This window comes from Candoia aspera, chromosome 5 (assembly GCF_035149785.1).
Source record: "Candoia aspera isolate rCanAsp1 chromosome 5, rCanAsp1.hap2, whole genome shotgun sequence".
Lineage (NCBI taxonomy): Eukaryota > Metazoa > Chordata > Lepidosauria > Squamata > Boidae > Candoia > Candoia aspera.
Window position 1 is genome coordinate 80,958,015 of NC_086157.1, and position 17,707 is coordinate 80,975,721.

General features: G+C 36.2%; 1 protein-coding gene across 2 annotated transcripts; it reads right to left on the reverse strand.

The window, feature by feature from the left end:
* Positions 1-787: 787 nt before the first annotated feature.
* On the reverse strand, positions 788-14,674 carry LOC134499055 (T-cell receptor-associated transmembrane adapter 1). Of its 2 annotated transcripts, none has more exons than XM_063305571.1 (6): positions 14,667-14,674; positions 9,238-9,354; positions 6,211-6,247; positions 5,280-5,350; positions 4,369-4,427; positions 788-1,969 (listed from the first exon to the last, which is right to left on the reverse strand). In XM_063305571.1, the coding sequence occupies exons 2-6, from the start codon at positions 9,350-9,352 to the stop codon at positions 1,715-1,717; spliced, it is 537 nt and encodes a 178-aa protein (XP_063161641.1). In that variant the 5' UTR covers positions 9,353-9,354; positions 14,667-14,674; the 3' UTR covers positions 788-1,714. The 2 variants fall into 2 exon arrangements, with proteins under 2 accessions (XP_063161641.1, XP_063161640.1); XM_063305570.1 differs by having other exon boundaries at positions 788-1,972.
* Positions 14,675-17,707: the final 3,033 nt, after the last annotated feature.

Here is a 17,707-nt window from a genome sequence, read left to right on the forward strand (position 1 = left end):
TATTCCTGTGCAAAATTTATTTATTTATTGGTTTTCGAGGCTGACTGACTCCAAAACGACTGAACAGGTTACATTATTTAAAAGCATACAAAATTTGAAAGGAGTACGACCACCTGAACAATACCACATAAATAACATCCAAAACCAACAATGTTTGCCAGGGCTTCCACAGACACCCTTAACCTCAGGCCTTGGGAACACAGCCAGGTCTTAAGAGATTTCTGGAGCATTTAAAGGGTGGGAAGCATGTATGTTCAGGAAAGTGCTTTTCTAGAGTACAGGGGCATGACAGAGGGCATGCTTCCTTGGTCCTGCAAGATTACAACATTTAATCAAATGCCCCTAGAGCATACCAACTCTGCCCAATCATACCGCACAAGCAGAAAAAAATGGAGAATTCAGAATAAAACAGTGCTGGTTTGCAATTTTATGACATAATCAAGTTCAGTTTTATTCTGACCTGACAGAAAAATGGTTGGCAGCACATAGCTTTTGCACACAAAGGTTTTCTAGATGATCTTGCAGATGCGCATTGGAATTTGTGTAGTTCTAGGGGTCAAACATAACATATAATTATTAAATAACAAATAATTAGAGAAAGGATTACTTGTAATACATGTTTTGGCATTAGTTGTTTAAGTACATGTCAAATTAAATTAAATGTCATATTTAAATATTTAATTCATGGAAGTGCCTGGGAAACTGGACAAGTGCCTGGGACCAATCTTCTCTTGAGTCTGTTCACTAGCAACAAAAGGCTACCATTGATAGTAATCCAGAAAAGCCAGTTTGAAATGTCACCCACTCATTTCAATAGGATAAAATGTGCTTAATTCAAATTTCATGTCTATATCATGGGATTTCAAATGTGTTAAGGCAGTTTTTATTACAACGCAATGCTTTGGACTGAACTGAACAGGTATATCTGGGGAGTAATAAAGAATATCGCTTGTTATAGAATAAACTATAAAACGGTGTAAAAGTCAATAGCAATCACTTAAATACAATGAAAAATATCAAATTCTTCCTTGGAGATTTATTTTTATACCTCATTTACTACTTTCTTTACAGACCATTTAATTCAGATGCTCAAGACATTACATACTCATTGAGTAATTGGGATTGACTCTAGCAGTTCTTAACTAGCAGGAAACTAAATACATGCCAACATTACATTTGCTAGCTGTACAACTGTTAATTAGATGAATCAAAGCTGATACATCATTCCCTAATTAACCTTAAATATTGCCTGATGTTATTACATGTGCAGTGTGGTAAATTATAATTATACTGAGCAGAGCTGAATGAGTAAGTTTTCCTTAGGAAGTTAGCAAAATTGTTGTTGGTGGTTCTAATCTTCTGATGGAATAAAACTGCTTCATAGTACGTAACTGTTTAAGTTCCTGACAATCGGGCCTGTTTAGCATGCTCTAGTGCTCTAGTTAATGTAGGCTAATTTGGCTCCTACTCATATATGACCCAGGTGGAGGGTATAACCAGCTCCAAATTGGCATGGGGACAGAACAAGCAAGTTTCTCTCTTGTAAGCACCCTGTCACATGGTGGCCAAAATTTAATAAAAAGTCTCAAGAAGCCATATGAATTGTCTCTCTGTAGCACTCGGTGGCACAGATTATTTTGTTCACAGAATAGTTTATCTAACCTGGCAATTGGCTATCTCAGTGAATGTTTATACTGAGAAAGCTATTTGGTTACTAAAAGGTGCTATCATCTGCACAGTGGTTTAAACCAAACACTCTGATTGAACCATCATGAGGAGTATTTTCAGACAACTTATTTTCAGCACTGAGTTGTTCACTGTTGAGATAAATGCAAGACAGTGTGGAGTTGCTTCTGGTAAGATGATCTTCGCCCATTTCTAATGTAGGATATTTCTTTTGGGGATGAATTTTGTGTTTCCTTCTGACACTGTGATCAAGGGAAGCATAACACATTTGGCGTTCAGCTGTCTGCTACAGAAAAGAAACAATTCATATTATTGATCATGTTATTTCTTTCACTATGATGGTAAACAACTAACAGTAAAAATAACTCAGTTGTATGATACATCTAAATAAAATGATAATATATATGTGCAATTAGGTATTTGGCTGCTTGGAGACAGGAAATTTTCCTCAGCTGGTTTCCTCCCTTATCTAATCACTCATTCAACATTTCTACAGTGGGAAATTGCATTCTCTGCCTCCATTGGATCCATTCTCTGAATCCATTGGAACAGGATCATAAAGTGTAAGTTAATATTGGTTTCCTTTTCTTAATTTGAGTTGCCCATCAAAATCATTCTCCTTGCTAATACATTTTTTAATTGCAATCTTTTGAGCAAATTTTACTGAATTTCATCAAACCTGTCATGCTTTTAGGAGTGATCTTGAGCTTCCTGCATATCAAGATTCATGTTGCTAAAATATATAACTTTTATTTTATGAACAATATGTGATGCAATATAATGTTCAGATTTGGAAAAAATTAACCATGCAGTTCACACTTAGACTTTTTAATGAAGTACTATCACATTCCATAGGGCCTCATGTGGCACAGAGGGGTAGGCAGCAGTATTGCAACTGAAACTCTCCCCATGACCTGAGTTTGATCCCAGCGGAAACTGGATTCTCGGGTAGCCAGCTGAGGTTGACTCAGCCTTTCATCTTTCCGAGGTTGGTAAAATGAGTACCCAGTTGGGGAAGGTGACGACTGGGGAAAGCAATGGCAAACCACCCCGCTATAGTCTGCCAAGAAAACGTAGCGAAAGCGGCATCCCCCCAAAGGGTCAGGCATGACTCGGTGCTTGCACAGGGGACCTTTCACCTTTCACACATCACATTCCATAACTTATAATTATTGGGAAAGGATGCTGGAAGATGGATGTTAGCCAATAGAGATTTTCTCACTTTTTTCCACTATCTTTAGGGCCCTCAATTTCCTGTTAAACCCAAAAGATTGAGATTTGTCCACACTGACTTTGTGTGGGACGTGCTATTGGTATTTCCTTATTTTTGCATCCATTGATTAAGATTATTATGAAGAGCTTAATGTAGATACTTCTGTCACTACCATACTTGGTTCTGATATGGAGTTCACTGTTGATTCACTTCAACCAATAGTTACTTGCTAGTTCCATATGCATTTGTGGAAGATTATATTTTTGACTGCTATTGTGTTGGCATACTATGCAAGAAAACTATACATTAACAGCTCATTTTCCCTATTTACTCTGTATTTGGATGAGCTAGTTCTACATCTTGATCTCACATGTCTCCGTTTACTTGGGGCAGGACTTCCTGCTTCTATCCTACCCACCCACCCTACTCGAGACCTGCCAACATTTCTTGAATAGTCACAGCATGATAAACATAGGATAAAATGTCCTACCTCTATTAAGAAGGCATTCTTTCTGAAGGCACTTTCATCTGTTATTGTGTTTTGAGGCTCTTATATGGGTTATAAACTGCCTTTGTAGCATCTCTATAAATGGGTTATTGCAAAAGTGTTGCTGTATTATGAGATAGCCAGGAGATAAGTCTCTCACAGGTAATTCCACTAAGGCTCTGGCAATCTTGGTAACTCTCAGTACATGTGCCATTGTCCATATTTGCAAGGCAACCACATAGTTGCACTACTTCACTTTTATTAGGTTAAATTTATGGCAGAATATGAAGCAGAATTTGGCAGAGTGGTTCCTGTCCAATTTCCATATCCTGAAAATGGAAACCCTGCCAAGTAGACAGTTAGCTAGTCACTCATCTGTGTGAAATCACAGAAACCACCAGTTATCTATAATAGATAACTGTTCTTTGAATGGATGTCTATGAATTCATACAACCCATCTTATGTTTCCCAGCTCACAGATTAGCTAAGTTGATCTTGGGAATTGAGGAGTAAGTAAGAGCCGTGCTCAAGGGTATTTGTGGAGTGAACAGGTCTGCTATCAGAATCTTAAGCTCAGGATGGTTCCAAATGAACTTGTTCAAGCACAACCCAAGTGTGAATTCACAGATCCATAGTTAAAGGTAATTAACTAGGTCATCTGACACTGAATCAGTTTAATAGATTATGTATGTCTTGACCACTGTAACTACATGTTACCCTACCTGTTATGTCTTGGAACTCTTGCCTCCATAATTTTGTTATGGAATAATAAATAAATGTGACATATCTGTATTAGGACTGATACTGTGTAAGTTTTATAAATATTCTAGGACTGGAATTAAGCAACAAGTTGGCCAAAATTTTGCTGGTGACATTCAGTATTTTAGAATAGTTAACACCCAGACAGACCATTTAGCAGCATAAAGAGGCCTTGAAAATAGCTTTTACAAGCTAGCATTTATATAAACAAACCTGTACAAACCTGTATATCAGAGGTGGATCTAGGGGAATGGGCATTCATTTGCTCATAGCAGCTTTCATCTGAAAATAATATTTGATGGAAAATGTTTTAAAATAGTTACTGAATATTATTAGCAATGATGTAAAGTTCTGCACCAACCTTTAATTTTTAAATACCATATTGCATAACAGTTATAACTATGCTGTGCCAGCTAAATACCTGACATCTCTCACTTTCCCTAGATTGAGAAAAAACTGTTTTGGAGCTTGGCATAGTACTATGCCATCCACTTTCTTGCTGGGTAGATACTTTAAAAACTTTTATTTGGATGGACTTGTCCATGCAGTTCATGAGAAATCAAAACTATCAGTCATGTACTGTTATACTATAATTTTTATAGGAATCTAAAGAATTAATTTATTCTACTTATCTTGCAGCAACATTCCAGATAGACAGATCTTTGATATACAAAGTTTCTACCTTCTGATTGTAATGACAGCATCACTAATATTGTGGGCAATTTTTCAATACCAGCAGTCAAGACGAGTCATCAAATAATGCATCACTGATTATCATATATTTAACTGTTTTTATATTCATTTTTATGGATCATTGATCACAGAATGTATGTATCTATATATAAAATATATAAGCAATATTAAAAATAAATATTAAAATCATTTTTAAAATGATAGGAACATCTGTTACTAACTTTATTTGATTAAAGATGGGAAATTTATGAAACTTTTCCAAAACTTAATTATATTTTATATATAATAAGAGTGAGCTACTAAGTTCCTCAGCAGTCTGTAAACTACAACGTTCTCTTCTGGGAAAGAAGAAAGGGAAGAAAGAGAATGCCTACAAGAATTAGTTTGAGTTAGCTATATGACTCTAAATGCAATGAATGGACAACTTTATCTATAGCTTACTTAGGATATCCTGATGGTAGTGATTAAGGTTGTCATAAACTGGACAAGCTTCTGCATGAAATTCACCATTGCTGTAAAAGAGTGTGAGAGAGTTTAAAAAAGAAACTTAATGTGGATTCATTGTATTAAAAATATGCATAATTGGTTTAGAAAATGTGATTTATATGACTAGGTCATTTACTTGAGTTCTGACTGTTTATTTTTGAATAAATAAATAAACAACTATTTGTCTAAAAATAATAGATTGGCTCCCAATATCCAGATTTTCATTTATAGAATGATGTCCACCATGGAAGCTGTAAAAATGGTTTCTTCTGATTTCTCCTCTGCAATTTCTAGCAGCTCCCTGAAAATCTGCTCAGTATGTTTGCAGAAACCTTCTGATGCAACTTGGAAGATGATGGGAGTCTATAGGAATCATAGAATCATGGAATATGAAAGGCCCGTGAAAATTGTTTCTTTTCCACTGATCAGTAGTTGACTATAGGGACATCTAAGACAGACAGTCACAGCCTTATTGGCCCATTCAGAACAATTGAAATTTTCAGAGCATGTTATGGGCATGCTCACAAGTGGCTACCATAGTAGATGTGGCCATTTAAAAAGAAGAAGACACACTGCAAATGACTGCAACCTACTATCATTTTTATTTTTTCAGAATGTTTCTAGGATATATGCAGTATCCAGGATATTCTTGGAAATAAAGGGATGCTTGAATGTGACACTTTATTTCCAGCATATTATTACCAATTCCAGCAAATTAGGTTCCCATTTTAAAGATCAATGTAAAAATCAGTTGGAGTTGAAGGATGCCAAAAATGCATCAGTTGGCAGCCACATATATTATGATCTAGAATACACTGGATAAAGGTCTTTCCATGCATGGATCCAGCACAAGCACACTACCTCAAGAAAAGGACATTTGCCGTACCTTGGATTATATTCATTATAATCTTCATAATTTTTGCCTGAAAAATATTTTGAAGAAATCAGCAAAACTAAAAATAAACAGGTGTTTTTCATTTCTATATAACTTATTTTTTAAAGATGTTAAGATTTTTTAAAATATATTTATTTCTGCTTTATTTCTTTATAAAGATACTCCAAATATGAGATGGGATGGTCTCAGCTCTCCCCCTTCCCACCATGCACTTCTAACAGATATGTCTCCTTGGTTTTGCTACATCCCTGGTACTGCTCAGCGCTCTCTGTTGCTTCTAATGTCTATGTTCTCTCTGGTCTTCCTTCTGCCAGAACTATCCCTATGTCCTCTGTTCCCCTCTCCACTCTTCTTCCTTTTTCTACTTTGCTAAACGTACAAAGCAGTCTTTATGCAGTATAGAGTCTATATGCAGGATAGAGCAGAGCTCCAGTTATATCCAGTATTTATACTGCATATAGATTCTATACTGCATGTAGACCACTTTGTAAGTGTATAGAGCAGAGCTTCTGTTACTGTATGTCCAAAATGTTTCTATACACTTGTATAGCCTAGAGCTGCATTCAAGAAATAAAGACACCAGCAATATTGTCCTATACGCAGATTGTATTTTTTTTCCTCTTCAGCAAGTCTGAGAAATGTATGAGTATGGCAAGAATGCTGATTGCATGTACTGTATGTTGATTTATGACATGAATTATGCAATGTTCACTGCAGATATGGAGCTGAAGGTTAGTTGGTGAAGATGGTAAGAATAAGCAAGTGTGAGAATAAATAGAATGTTACTGAGCAAAAAGGAAGACAGGATATGTAATGTCTCTTTGATTGTTTATCTATGGAAAAAAATATAAGGAATGCTTGCAGAAATGTATTGCTGGGAATGTGGTTATAAGTGTAGTTCTGATGCAGAATTTCTGTTGGCTGAGAATCGATGATCTGCCACAAAAGTTAGATGGTTTGATGCAACAGATAGTATAGATATGAACATTTATATATCAAAGACGAAGGTAATTATTTTTGATCAGGAAAGTGAAATGAATAATTAAAAATTAATGGCAAAAAACTAAAAGCAAATATATTGATATGGGTGTACCTTGGTAGAATATTTATGAAAGATGATAAATGGATGGAGGAATGTTAAGGAATATAAATGCTAGTGGAAAGATAGTGGGTAACATGTGAGGCACAAATGTTTGCTGAAAAAAGCAATGGCTGTGTATAAGACTGTGTTTGTACTCACTTTGTTACATGGAAATGAAAGTTGGGTATGTCAGACAAACATAAAAGTTGAATGCCAGAAGAGTGGGGTACTTTAAAAGATTGTGTGATAAAAAAAGAAGTGATAGGGTACTGAATGAATGTGGACTGAATGAATGGGTCAAGAGGAAGGGGAAGACTAAGAAAGATGGGGCTGGTTGGAGTTAATGCAATTCTAAAAAAGAGAGAGACAAAGAGAAGAATAAAAAACAAAATGCCAATGTATGAAGCATGATATACAAATGGTGGAAGTAAGGATTGTGTGCAAAGATAAAAATGTATGGAAAGAGATAGTGAACGATACTGAGTTAAAATTCATTGACCTTTATTTCCTTTTCTTATTTCATGCCTTTCATGTCTTTGCTTACTGTTTTGTTATTCCCATTCTGTGCTTTCTATAACCATGCTATGACAAAAAGAAATTGAATTAAATACAGTATATGTACAGTATACTATACGTATATTTAGTATTGTACCTTTGCTCTGCAGTGTTCCACAAATTTTCTGAATTTTGCTGAATCCTTTTTTTTCTTTTAATTAACTCTAGGTTGGAGAGATCATAACCTGGGCTATTTATGTTTTTTGGGTGGAAGTGGTGGTGGTGGTGCTGGCAGTGGCTATAGAATTTCTTCTTTAGCTCACAATGGCTAAAGGTATCTGCATAAAGTGATATGAATTCAGGAGCTTAGATAATCACTAGAAACTGCTGTAAACAGGAAGCAACTTCAACGGTCATTATGCTATAGCAGTCAATTACTAAAGAAGGCTTGAATTGTGATAGTCTGGTTTCTCTTCAGATCGTATAAACCTTTTGCCTTTTTGATTTGAACTTGTCAAATGCCTTCAGTTTCTTCTGACTATGCAAGGCACAGCATTCAACAAGTGGAAAACATGGTTACTGTTGGAATGGGAGTTGCTTCTTATTAAATCACAACTTAAAATATTTTATGAGTATAAATATAAGTGATCTGAGATGATTTTTAATGTGGGCTTAGTAAAAATTAGCATCACTATTACTGATCTCGCCACTGGAGCTCAGATAAAGCATTTCTCTTTTTATTCCACTGCAGATGAAAGTGAAACTGCACTTCCTGCTATTTCTTTAATTTACAACTTACATTATTCTAGTTGAAATTGTTGCATTTCTTGTTTTGTCTTGCCTCCAAATCTAATTGACTGTATTTTCAATAGTTCACTGCTGTCATTTTACTCAGATTAATGAAAAGCTTAGTTTAATTTAAAAGTCTTCAAACATACAAATATATATTCTTACAGTATCTCACTACCTCCCAATTATATTATCAGACTGACTTACACCAGATCAGAATATTGGTACAGTATAGGTTCATGTTAAGATATAGAAGCTACAGTGCTCTATATATTGTTATTGTCAGCAACAATCAGGAGGGCCATTGGTCAAAAACCATTGTACTATGTTTATAATTCCCTCCCTATCCCAGAGGTAAATCAGTTGTGTATGTAAGTAAACCTGTTGTCTATGCTCTACTATTCAGCTAACACCTCTCCCTTTGCTTAGTTGTATATTAGAATTGCAGCTAACTTATTTAATCCTAAATAACTTTTAATTGAAATTGTATTTGCTCACATTTGATCTAAAAAAACAGACTATTTTGTTATTCATATGTAATATTAATACTTGTAGGTCCTATGGCAAATAATGATTCTATCATAGGAAAAGAAAACATTTTTATTAACCGTCATACTTCTCTCTTCTACATCTGTTCCTCCTGGTTTCCTTACCTTTTTGTTTCCTGTCTTTTAAGAAGTATGAAATATTTTTCAGTAAAGAAATTATCATAATTACAGTTACAAAAGAAAGTGGTATCCAACAAATGGTACACTGATCAGCCCCCATTCCTGTAATAAGAGAACAAATATAAACAAAAATAAGAACTTTGTTTGTTTAAAGTTTGCAATTCAGCATTCATTTACGTAACATGCTAGAATTTATACCCATGTTGTGAACTTCACAAACATATAGACACTAACTTTTTTTTTTCTTGAGAGGTTCTAATGGCTTTGGATAAGGATGCATACTGTATATGAGATACGTTCAAATGTTGAATAAGCAATTGTGTATGTGCTTATGTGATCCCATTTGAGATGTGTAATTTTATTTGCCCATCCATTTAAAAAATGTATGTCCATATCTCTAATAGTGAGGCATAACCAGTTAACAAATACTATATAATTATTAAAGTAAGGAGAAGATTCAAATCCTGCTTCAGGAATGTTTTAAAAATGAGCAGATAGACACCATAGGAAATAAAAACTCTGCTAAGTCTCAATGTTTGTGCTGATTCTGCAAGCTGCATGAAGAATGCATGAGAGAAGTTGTAATTCCATTTTTCCAGAAATTTTGAAACCATTGCATGAATGACAAAAAAAAGGTAAGATATTCTCTACACCTTTTTTAAGTTCAGGGAAGTGAAAAATTGTTTTATTTGCTGACAAATTTACATCTTTTAAAAACAGTTTATGTATATCAGTGGGAACATCTCAATGAAACGATCCAAAAGCATCAAACTAATTATCACTCTTTTGTGTTCTCCAAAACTCAGGTTGGAGGTCAAACCGCCCAGAGACCCCCATTGGGAAAGATGGGCGGTGATATAAATTTAATAAATAAATAAAATAATAATAATAAGTAAAACATAGGGAGCGTTGATGTCAGTCACAAACAAAGAGAAATACAGGAGAACACAGAAGAATATTGAGCATGTCTACATTAAAAAAAACAAAACAGTGAGTTCAGTGAAATGTATTCTAGGATTGGTAACTCATGCCTGTGTACCCACCATGCTGTAAACTCGGTCTTCAACAGCTATGCTGATTAACTTCTGGTTCAGAGAAAACACTGCAAAGGCAGCTTTGCAACGTTCTCTCTGCAGTGATGGAGCAAATAGTTCCCTACTGATAGGGATTTCTACTTTGTCCTACTTCCCCTCTCTCCTGAAACCAAAGTGCTTTAGTGTCTTTCAACCATCGCTGTTTGCTGCTTTGAATTCACAGTTCCCAGCCTTTTCCCGTACTGCAAAAACAAATGCAGTGCGGAAACTGTGAGGACTGTGGTCGGGGCATCTGCAGTGATGGTCACTGGCTTCACAGTGGCAAGCATGGCAGGGAGATCAAAGTCCCACCCTTTTAATGTGTGGCACAGCATTGCACACATGCAGAAAGGGGCAAGGCTTCTATCACTCAGCTGTGCCTGCCGTTTTGAAGCCAGTGATCTCTGCAGCAGATGTCCCTGATTGTGGAAGCACTGATTGGAGCGCCATTTTTCCTATTACTCCACTGGTCAGCTTTCCATTTTTCCCTTCCCTACTCTTAGCATCTTTTGCATTTAATCTTCTCCCATCACAAGCCTTGCTAAATGTATACGTTGTGGCATTTCTATAGCAATTATGATAATAATGCGACAGAGGCTATGATTTGCCCAACTCCTAACAGCCACTTTTAACTGCCACTACTCTGCGGTTGCTGCCAACTTCCTTCCATGCCCATTTTAGCTTAGGCAGCGGGGAAGCTCAAGTATCTGCCCGTGTAATGCCTGCCTGGCACATCGCAAAGCCCTGGCCAGGCATTCCACAGACTGCTTATCTACACATGTTAAAAAACACTCTGCCCTCACTGACAGGCATACTGGAAATGGTTGAAGCCAGACATGCCTCTGGGGTAGAGTCAAGGGCTGCCTATCAGATGTTTTAAAAGAGGCTGTGGCAGATGAACAAGAGAGAACCAGAAAAATGAGTGAGTGAATAAAACTCTTAAGAGAGCAAAAGTAAGCAAGAAAGATGAGCAAATAAGAGATAGATGAGAGAACAATCAAGAGGCGAAGAGAACCGAGCAAACAACAGAATGAAAAGCATATGAGAGACAGGCCACCAAGAATGCAAGACACACCAAGTGAGAGACCCAGCATGAGAAAGAGACAAGCACGAGAGCATTAGTGCAAAAGAGACTGAGATTAGTGGAATGGGTGGGCTGTAGGTCTGATCCACAGGATGAGTGGGAGCCTCCAGCAAAGTAGGAAAAGTGGAAATTAACCCACTCCACAGATCAAGTTCTGACAGATAACCAAGCCCAGAGGTTGCCAACTGTCAAAGCTCACCTCTTGTCCCAGCCCCATCCCATAGTATGGCAGTGAGTAGTAGATGCTTTTCCCACTTCAGGAAATCCACCAATAGATTTTCTCATCTTATTCCACACTAAAGCAGTTTGGGCACTTGCTGCCTCATCATCAAAGGAGATTAGCACTTGGATGCCAAGACAAAGCAAACTATGCCAGCACACTTTTGAGTTACTGTATCTCTCAGACTGGAAGAAAGTGGTTAAAAGTCTGGTCCAGAATGCAGTACAGTGGTGAAATATACCTGTCCAGCAAAGGTAGTGCTGATTACCAGCTGGTTTCTGGACACAATTGAAAAGGTTGTTGTTCTTCAAAGGATTTTGGCCCAGGATATCTTAGAGGTCATGATATCCCACAACACATGTTTTGTGCCATAGAATTCAATGGAAAGACTATTTCTAACTAACAGAGCTCAGTTGTTAGGGTCAAGACAAGAGACAGGGGTATGTATGTATGTATGTATGTATGTATTTATCAAATTTGTCACTGCCCATCTCTTCTGACCAGAGGGACTCTGGGTGGTTTACAACACAGAATAAATATACAAAAAAAACTCAAATAAATACATGGTAAAATTCCAATAAAATCCCATTAAAACCAAAACGATTTAACTATTCCAATGATTGCACATAAACTCTAGATCCCTCAGCCTGAAGAGGCTAGGCTGACACCTTATTAATAGGCTCATTTATCTTATTTACTTAAATAAATGTACTTAATGCTTCAATTTTAACTGTTTGAGAGTAAACCTTAGTGGTACACCAGCACTAGGTTGTCATATAAATAAATAATCATAAAAATGAGAATATGATAACCAGTGGCTGGGATCCATCCTGTCCTTGCATATGCAGAAGCCACATTTTTTTAAACTCTCTATTCTCTCTCTTTCTCTCTTTCTTTCTCTCTCTCTCTCACACACACACACTACAGTCTTAACATCTTCTGATTCCCAGAAATAATATTACAGGAAAAGTGCAAGATGTCGCAACAAGAAATGCTGTTATACCAACACTATTCCATTGAAACTAATATTCTGCAAGATTTGCAGTGGGTCGGGGTGCACAACTTGTTTCAGGTGGAGGGATGGCTTTGGCTTTGGGATGGTACTGTATGTCAGCAGGACTGGACTTTAAAAAGTAGGTGGGGTCAAGATAAAGAAGTACGTAAGACAGGAGAAATTTTTAATTTGATTTACTGTAATTAAAATTAATGCCATTCATATGATTATTCTTTATGTATTTAATTATTTCCTTTCTATTACATTCAAATTACTGAGAGACAAACTTTTAGAGGCGCTCTGGAGCAACATTGCTTAGAGCTTTGATATGTATACTGTACCTATGGTCTAGATAATAGCTAGATATCCCTTTCTGAAATAACAGAATTGTTTAAAATAGAATGTAATAATCTTTGTAGGAACAGAGTATTTTCCTACAACGTACAATATCACTCATATCAGTCATTTTGTTTTCAAGAGTAGCTATTCTATTTTTATAGAGTATAGAATATGTAATATGTAATATTATCAAAAACAACTATCCCATCATTCTCAAATTCTGGCCAGAATGTAATCTGGCACCAATGAGTAAATCTTCATGGACATTATTGCTATACAAATATTATATTAAGACTACAATAGGTATGCATTCACGTTTCCCTTTATATCCGCTCTAATACAATCTAATCAGACTTCTCCAACTGTTACCTTCTAGATGTGGTGGGGTTAATATAACTTGCAAAACTGCTGAAATGTTCTCTTAACTGCATATCTATAATCATCCCTTTCCTATTACCATTGGAATATGTGATCTTAGAGGAATAATGACACAAATTTCTGAAAAAAGAATACACAGAGTAGAATATTTCATCTCAGTAACTGATTGTATTGCCTACTTCATCCAGTAATGTTCCTAACTTACAACCTTTACTGTCAATTTATACCATTTTACAAACATATCACAGGAGGGGAAATCTCAAAGGTACTAAAGTAATTAAGAAAATACAAATGAACACAAACAGTACAAACTAAATGGAGTAAAAATTCCGTATGTTTTGAACAGTTAATGTATGAAAACAGTTAGAATGATTGCTGTCTTATACATGCTTTTTTTTTTTAATCTGTTCAATCACGTCCAATTCTCAGAGATTGCCTGACAAGTTGCTGCAGTTTTCTTGGCAAGGTTTTTCAGAAGTGGTTTGCCATTTTCCTAGGGCTGAGAGAAAGTGACTGGCCCAAGGTCACCCAGCTGGCTTGTGTCTAAGGCAGGACTAGAACTCACGGTCTCCTGGCTTCTAGCCTGATGCCTTAACGAGTACACCAGACTTGCTCTCATTTATACACACTTATCTGGGAATAAATCTAATTGAATTCATTGGGCTTGAATCAATGTAGACATGCATGAGATTGCAGATTGCATTCTACTTACGAGAAGTATCATGTTAGGGGATCCAGATTTCCAGGAATATCAACTGTTTTAATTAAGAGATTGCCTATGGTTTATAGTTTTCTTATTCCATACAAGATCATTCAAAGGCAAGGCAACTTATATTTCAGAATTATAATTCTCCTTTATCTTGGAACAAACATTCTTCTGTATATATCTGTGACATAAATAAAATTCTGGAGCCCTCCCCTCTAGCAAAGGCAAATCCATTGTATGACTGAATAACCTTGAACCAGCATAAACACAGAAATGCCCTGTTAAGGTAAGTTTGAAAGGATTCCCTAAATGACTATTAATCAAAACTTAGTCAGCTGGATTTTTAGTTTTCAAAATATAGGCCTCAGAAGCCAAAAGATATAAGAAACAACAGCTATCTCTTGAATAAAGTAATAATTATTGAGCACAAACATTAATTCTTCCCAACAAATATTAATTAAAGTTTATTTCCACTTAACTAAAGATAAAATAAGATTTATGAAGATTATCATAATGAATAGACATTGGGTTTTTTTTCACAACCTGTAGAATTTGTAAACTTTTTGAATAGGCTTTTAAAAAGATACTTTAAATTGCTGGTGTAAAAGAAAAGTACTTACCTTTCAGTTTCCTGCTGGTTGCAGAAAGAGCGCTTTCAGCAAAAAAAAAAATAAAACAAGGGGGGGAACAAAAATAGGTCTCAGTCAGAGACTCAAGAACTGACTTTTCTCTGCTCAACATTGAGTTAATCTGGGCATTTAAAATTCAAGTTTAAATCCTTACAGATACAAACAGGAAATGTGGTAGGCTGTAATAGCCATAAATAAAAGCTCAATTGCTTTTCCTCATTGACTTAACTGTTTTACTAAAGTTTAGTGTTGCAGGTATGAAAGTAAATATCTTTATTCCTCAGCTGAAGACTCTGGTTTTTCATAGATGATCCAAAGACATATGATATATTGCATGCTGACATACTATCAGCACTCACTAAATATAGAATCTTCAGATTCTTAAAATTCAGTTTCAGCCGTGAAAGCACATTATGAACCCTAACAAACCTTTCTTTGGGACTGAAATACTGCAAGAGGAGAGGGTTTGAAAACTTACCATTATTTCGGTTTTCGCCAAAGGGCTGACCTCCAGGGGTGTTAGACTGCAGTTCCCATGATCCCCAACCAGAAGGAAGACTGCAATTGTTTACTGCAGTAATAAATCATGATAAGGAAATATTGGGGGAGATAATTCTATACATTGCATGAGATTTTGGAATCAAGCCAATAGGCTGCAGAGATATATAATACTCCTTTCCCTTTTTCAGTAGAAGCTCAATTACTCAACAGAAAGAAGACAGTCAAGATTCGCTCTCTTCACAATTATGCACAATCTTCTACCTGGTTTCTTTCTACACCCTGATAATAACTGAGATAAAAAGGTAGATAAACCTACCTATCATAGGTGGATACCTTGAACAGACAAAAGTACATAAAGAAATTTACAGGCTTTCAAGTTTGCCAATACTTTCCATCAGGAAAGAAGGCAGAAAGCAGGGGATAATGAAGAAATAGAAAAGTTTAAAAATTAGATTAGTTAGCTGTTCACTTAAGACCTGTTCCGGATAACGGTATTAATCTAATGGAACTCATTATCACTAACTGCAAAGAATGTAATAGGCTATTAGATTAATAGGTTAATTATTTTAATAATAATAATAGCAACAACAGTGAAAAGAGATCAAGAATATTATCTATAAGAAATTTTATAAAACAAAAATATTAAATATTAGCAAGAACCCTCAGAATTTTTAGTACCTTCAGCAGTCTGGTGGCTCTTGTTTTAAGCAACAAGCACATTCTGTGATCAAGAAGGAACTGGTATTTTCAGCATCCAGAGGATAAACACATCAGTAAAGAATCTGTCCCTGTTATGATACAGTGGATTGGACAACATCCAACACTTTTCTAAATTTTCTCCCATACAACAGTTCAAAAGGACTTAAATGCTGTAGAAACCTGTGACACTTTGCTTTATCCAAAGAGTATTCCAATGCTTTGGATTTTCCTGTGCAAACTTAACCAGGTTTTTAGAGTCACATTTCATATCTCAGTCCATTTTTCTGAGGATGATAAGGAAAAGAATTAATCCCAGTTATTCTCAAGACTTCATACAAAGGCTTCAGCAATGCAAATGAAAAGTTTGGGCCCTCATGTGTTAGAATTTCATTAAATATAACTAACTCTGGTGAACAGCATCAGCATTCACTTGCAAGGACTAAGTGCAAGGACATTCCCTCATAGTATCTTCTAGGGCAGTCACAGATCACCAAGACTGGTTCCCTTTAGCTGACTTTGGGTATGGTTCAACTATATTTATGGCAATTCTAGAAAATGGCACAAGGACCAAAGGGATTACTTCCATGGTAGCCTTGTCCTATTCCCCCTTGGGTTTCATATGCCAATGCTCTGGTTAGGGCTGCTAATGCATTTCCATTTCTTCAGTCACATCTGACCAATCTGTTTCTAAGCCCCATTAGGTGATTATTATTTTTTTTGGTCTCATACAAGCTGAAAAATGATTTTCATTGATAAGTCTCAGTAAATCAGATCTGAAACTCTGTAGAACCACAACCAGCTCCATTTTTGTTCTAACTTGTACAGGATTCCCTCTTTTTTTAGGGGGAAAAACAAACAAACAGAATGCTCTACCCACTTATTTTCATTGTTAGCCACTGCCCCACAGCACCTCCCATTTTTGCTACTAAGGGGAGCCTTATCAGTCCTGCTTCACTGCTTTTTCTTTTCTTGGCTGGTCTCCCAGACTAATTAGATCTGAGTAGAAATTCCATAGCATCCTTCTCTTGCTCATCTTCCTCCTGCTTTTGTAACTTTTTGCTTATGTTCTAGTAGTGACACCTGCTACTTTTGCTTTCTTGCTGGGGGTACAGATGGGATTTTCATGAACCAGTTGCCAACAATAATTGCTTCATAGGCAACCTTTTCATAACACCAACTGTGATTTCCTGCTTCTATCCTGAGATTTGAACCTAGGCTTCAATCCATGGGAGTTTCCTAATTTGCCCAAAGACACAAGTGGTGGCCTCTAAACTCATTCTGTGTGTGTTTCTTGTTGGCAGATTGCTGGGAAAGCCTTTGGCCCAGGAAAGATCAGAAAAGTCACACACACCAGGCATTTCTATAAAAATAATTTATTTACAGAAAGCAAAACGAAAGCAAAACATATTTAAGTGTCTTGGGCTCTCAGTGAGAGCAGCTTGACTCTCTGCATGTCTGCACAGAAGAGAAAAAGAAACTAAAAACAAGTCCGGGCAAGTTTCTCCCCCCCAGGTGATTCAACCATTAACATGTGAAAAGGAGGCAATTAAATTCAACCTCTTCACCCGGCCAAAATGATTAGTTACTATAGCAACCTTAATCTGCAGTAGGAAACATTAACACTCCCCTTTTTATACTACAGATTAAGATGCAAACCAATTTGCTTTGTCAACTCTTTGTGTCTTGGTACAGGAAGAGGTTTGGTTAAAATATCAGCAATCATGTCTTTTGATTCACAATATTTTAACCTTATTTCTCCTTTGCTTATCATATCTTTGATATATTGATATCTAATATCGATATGTTTTGTTCTATTTTTGCAGGCTTCAGAT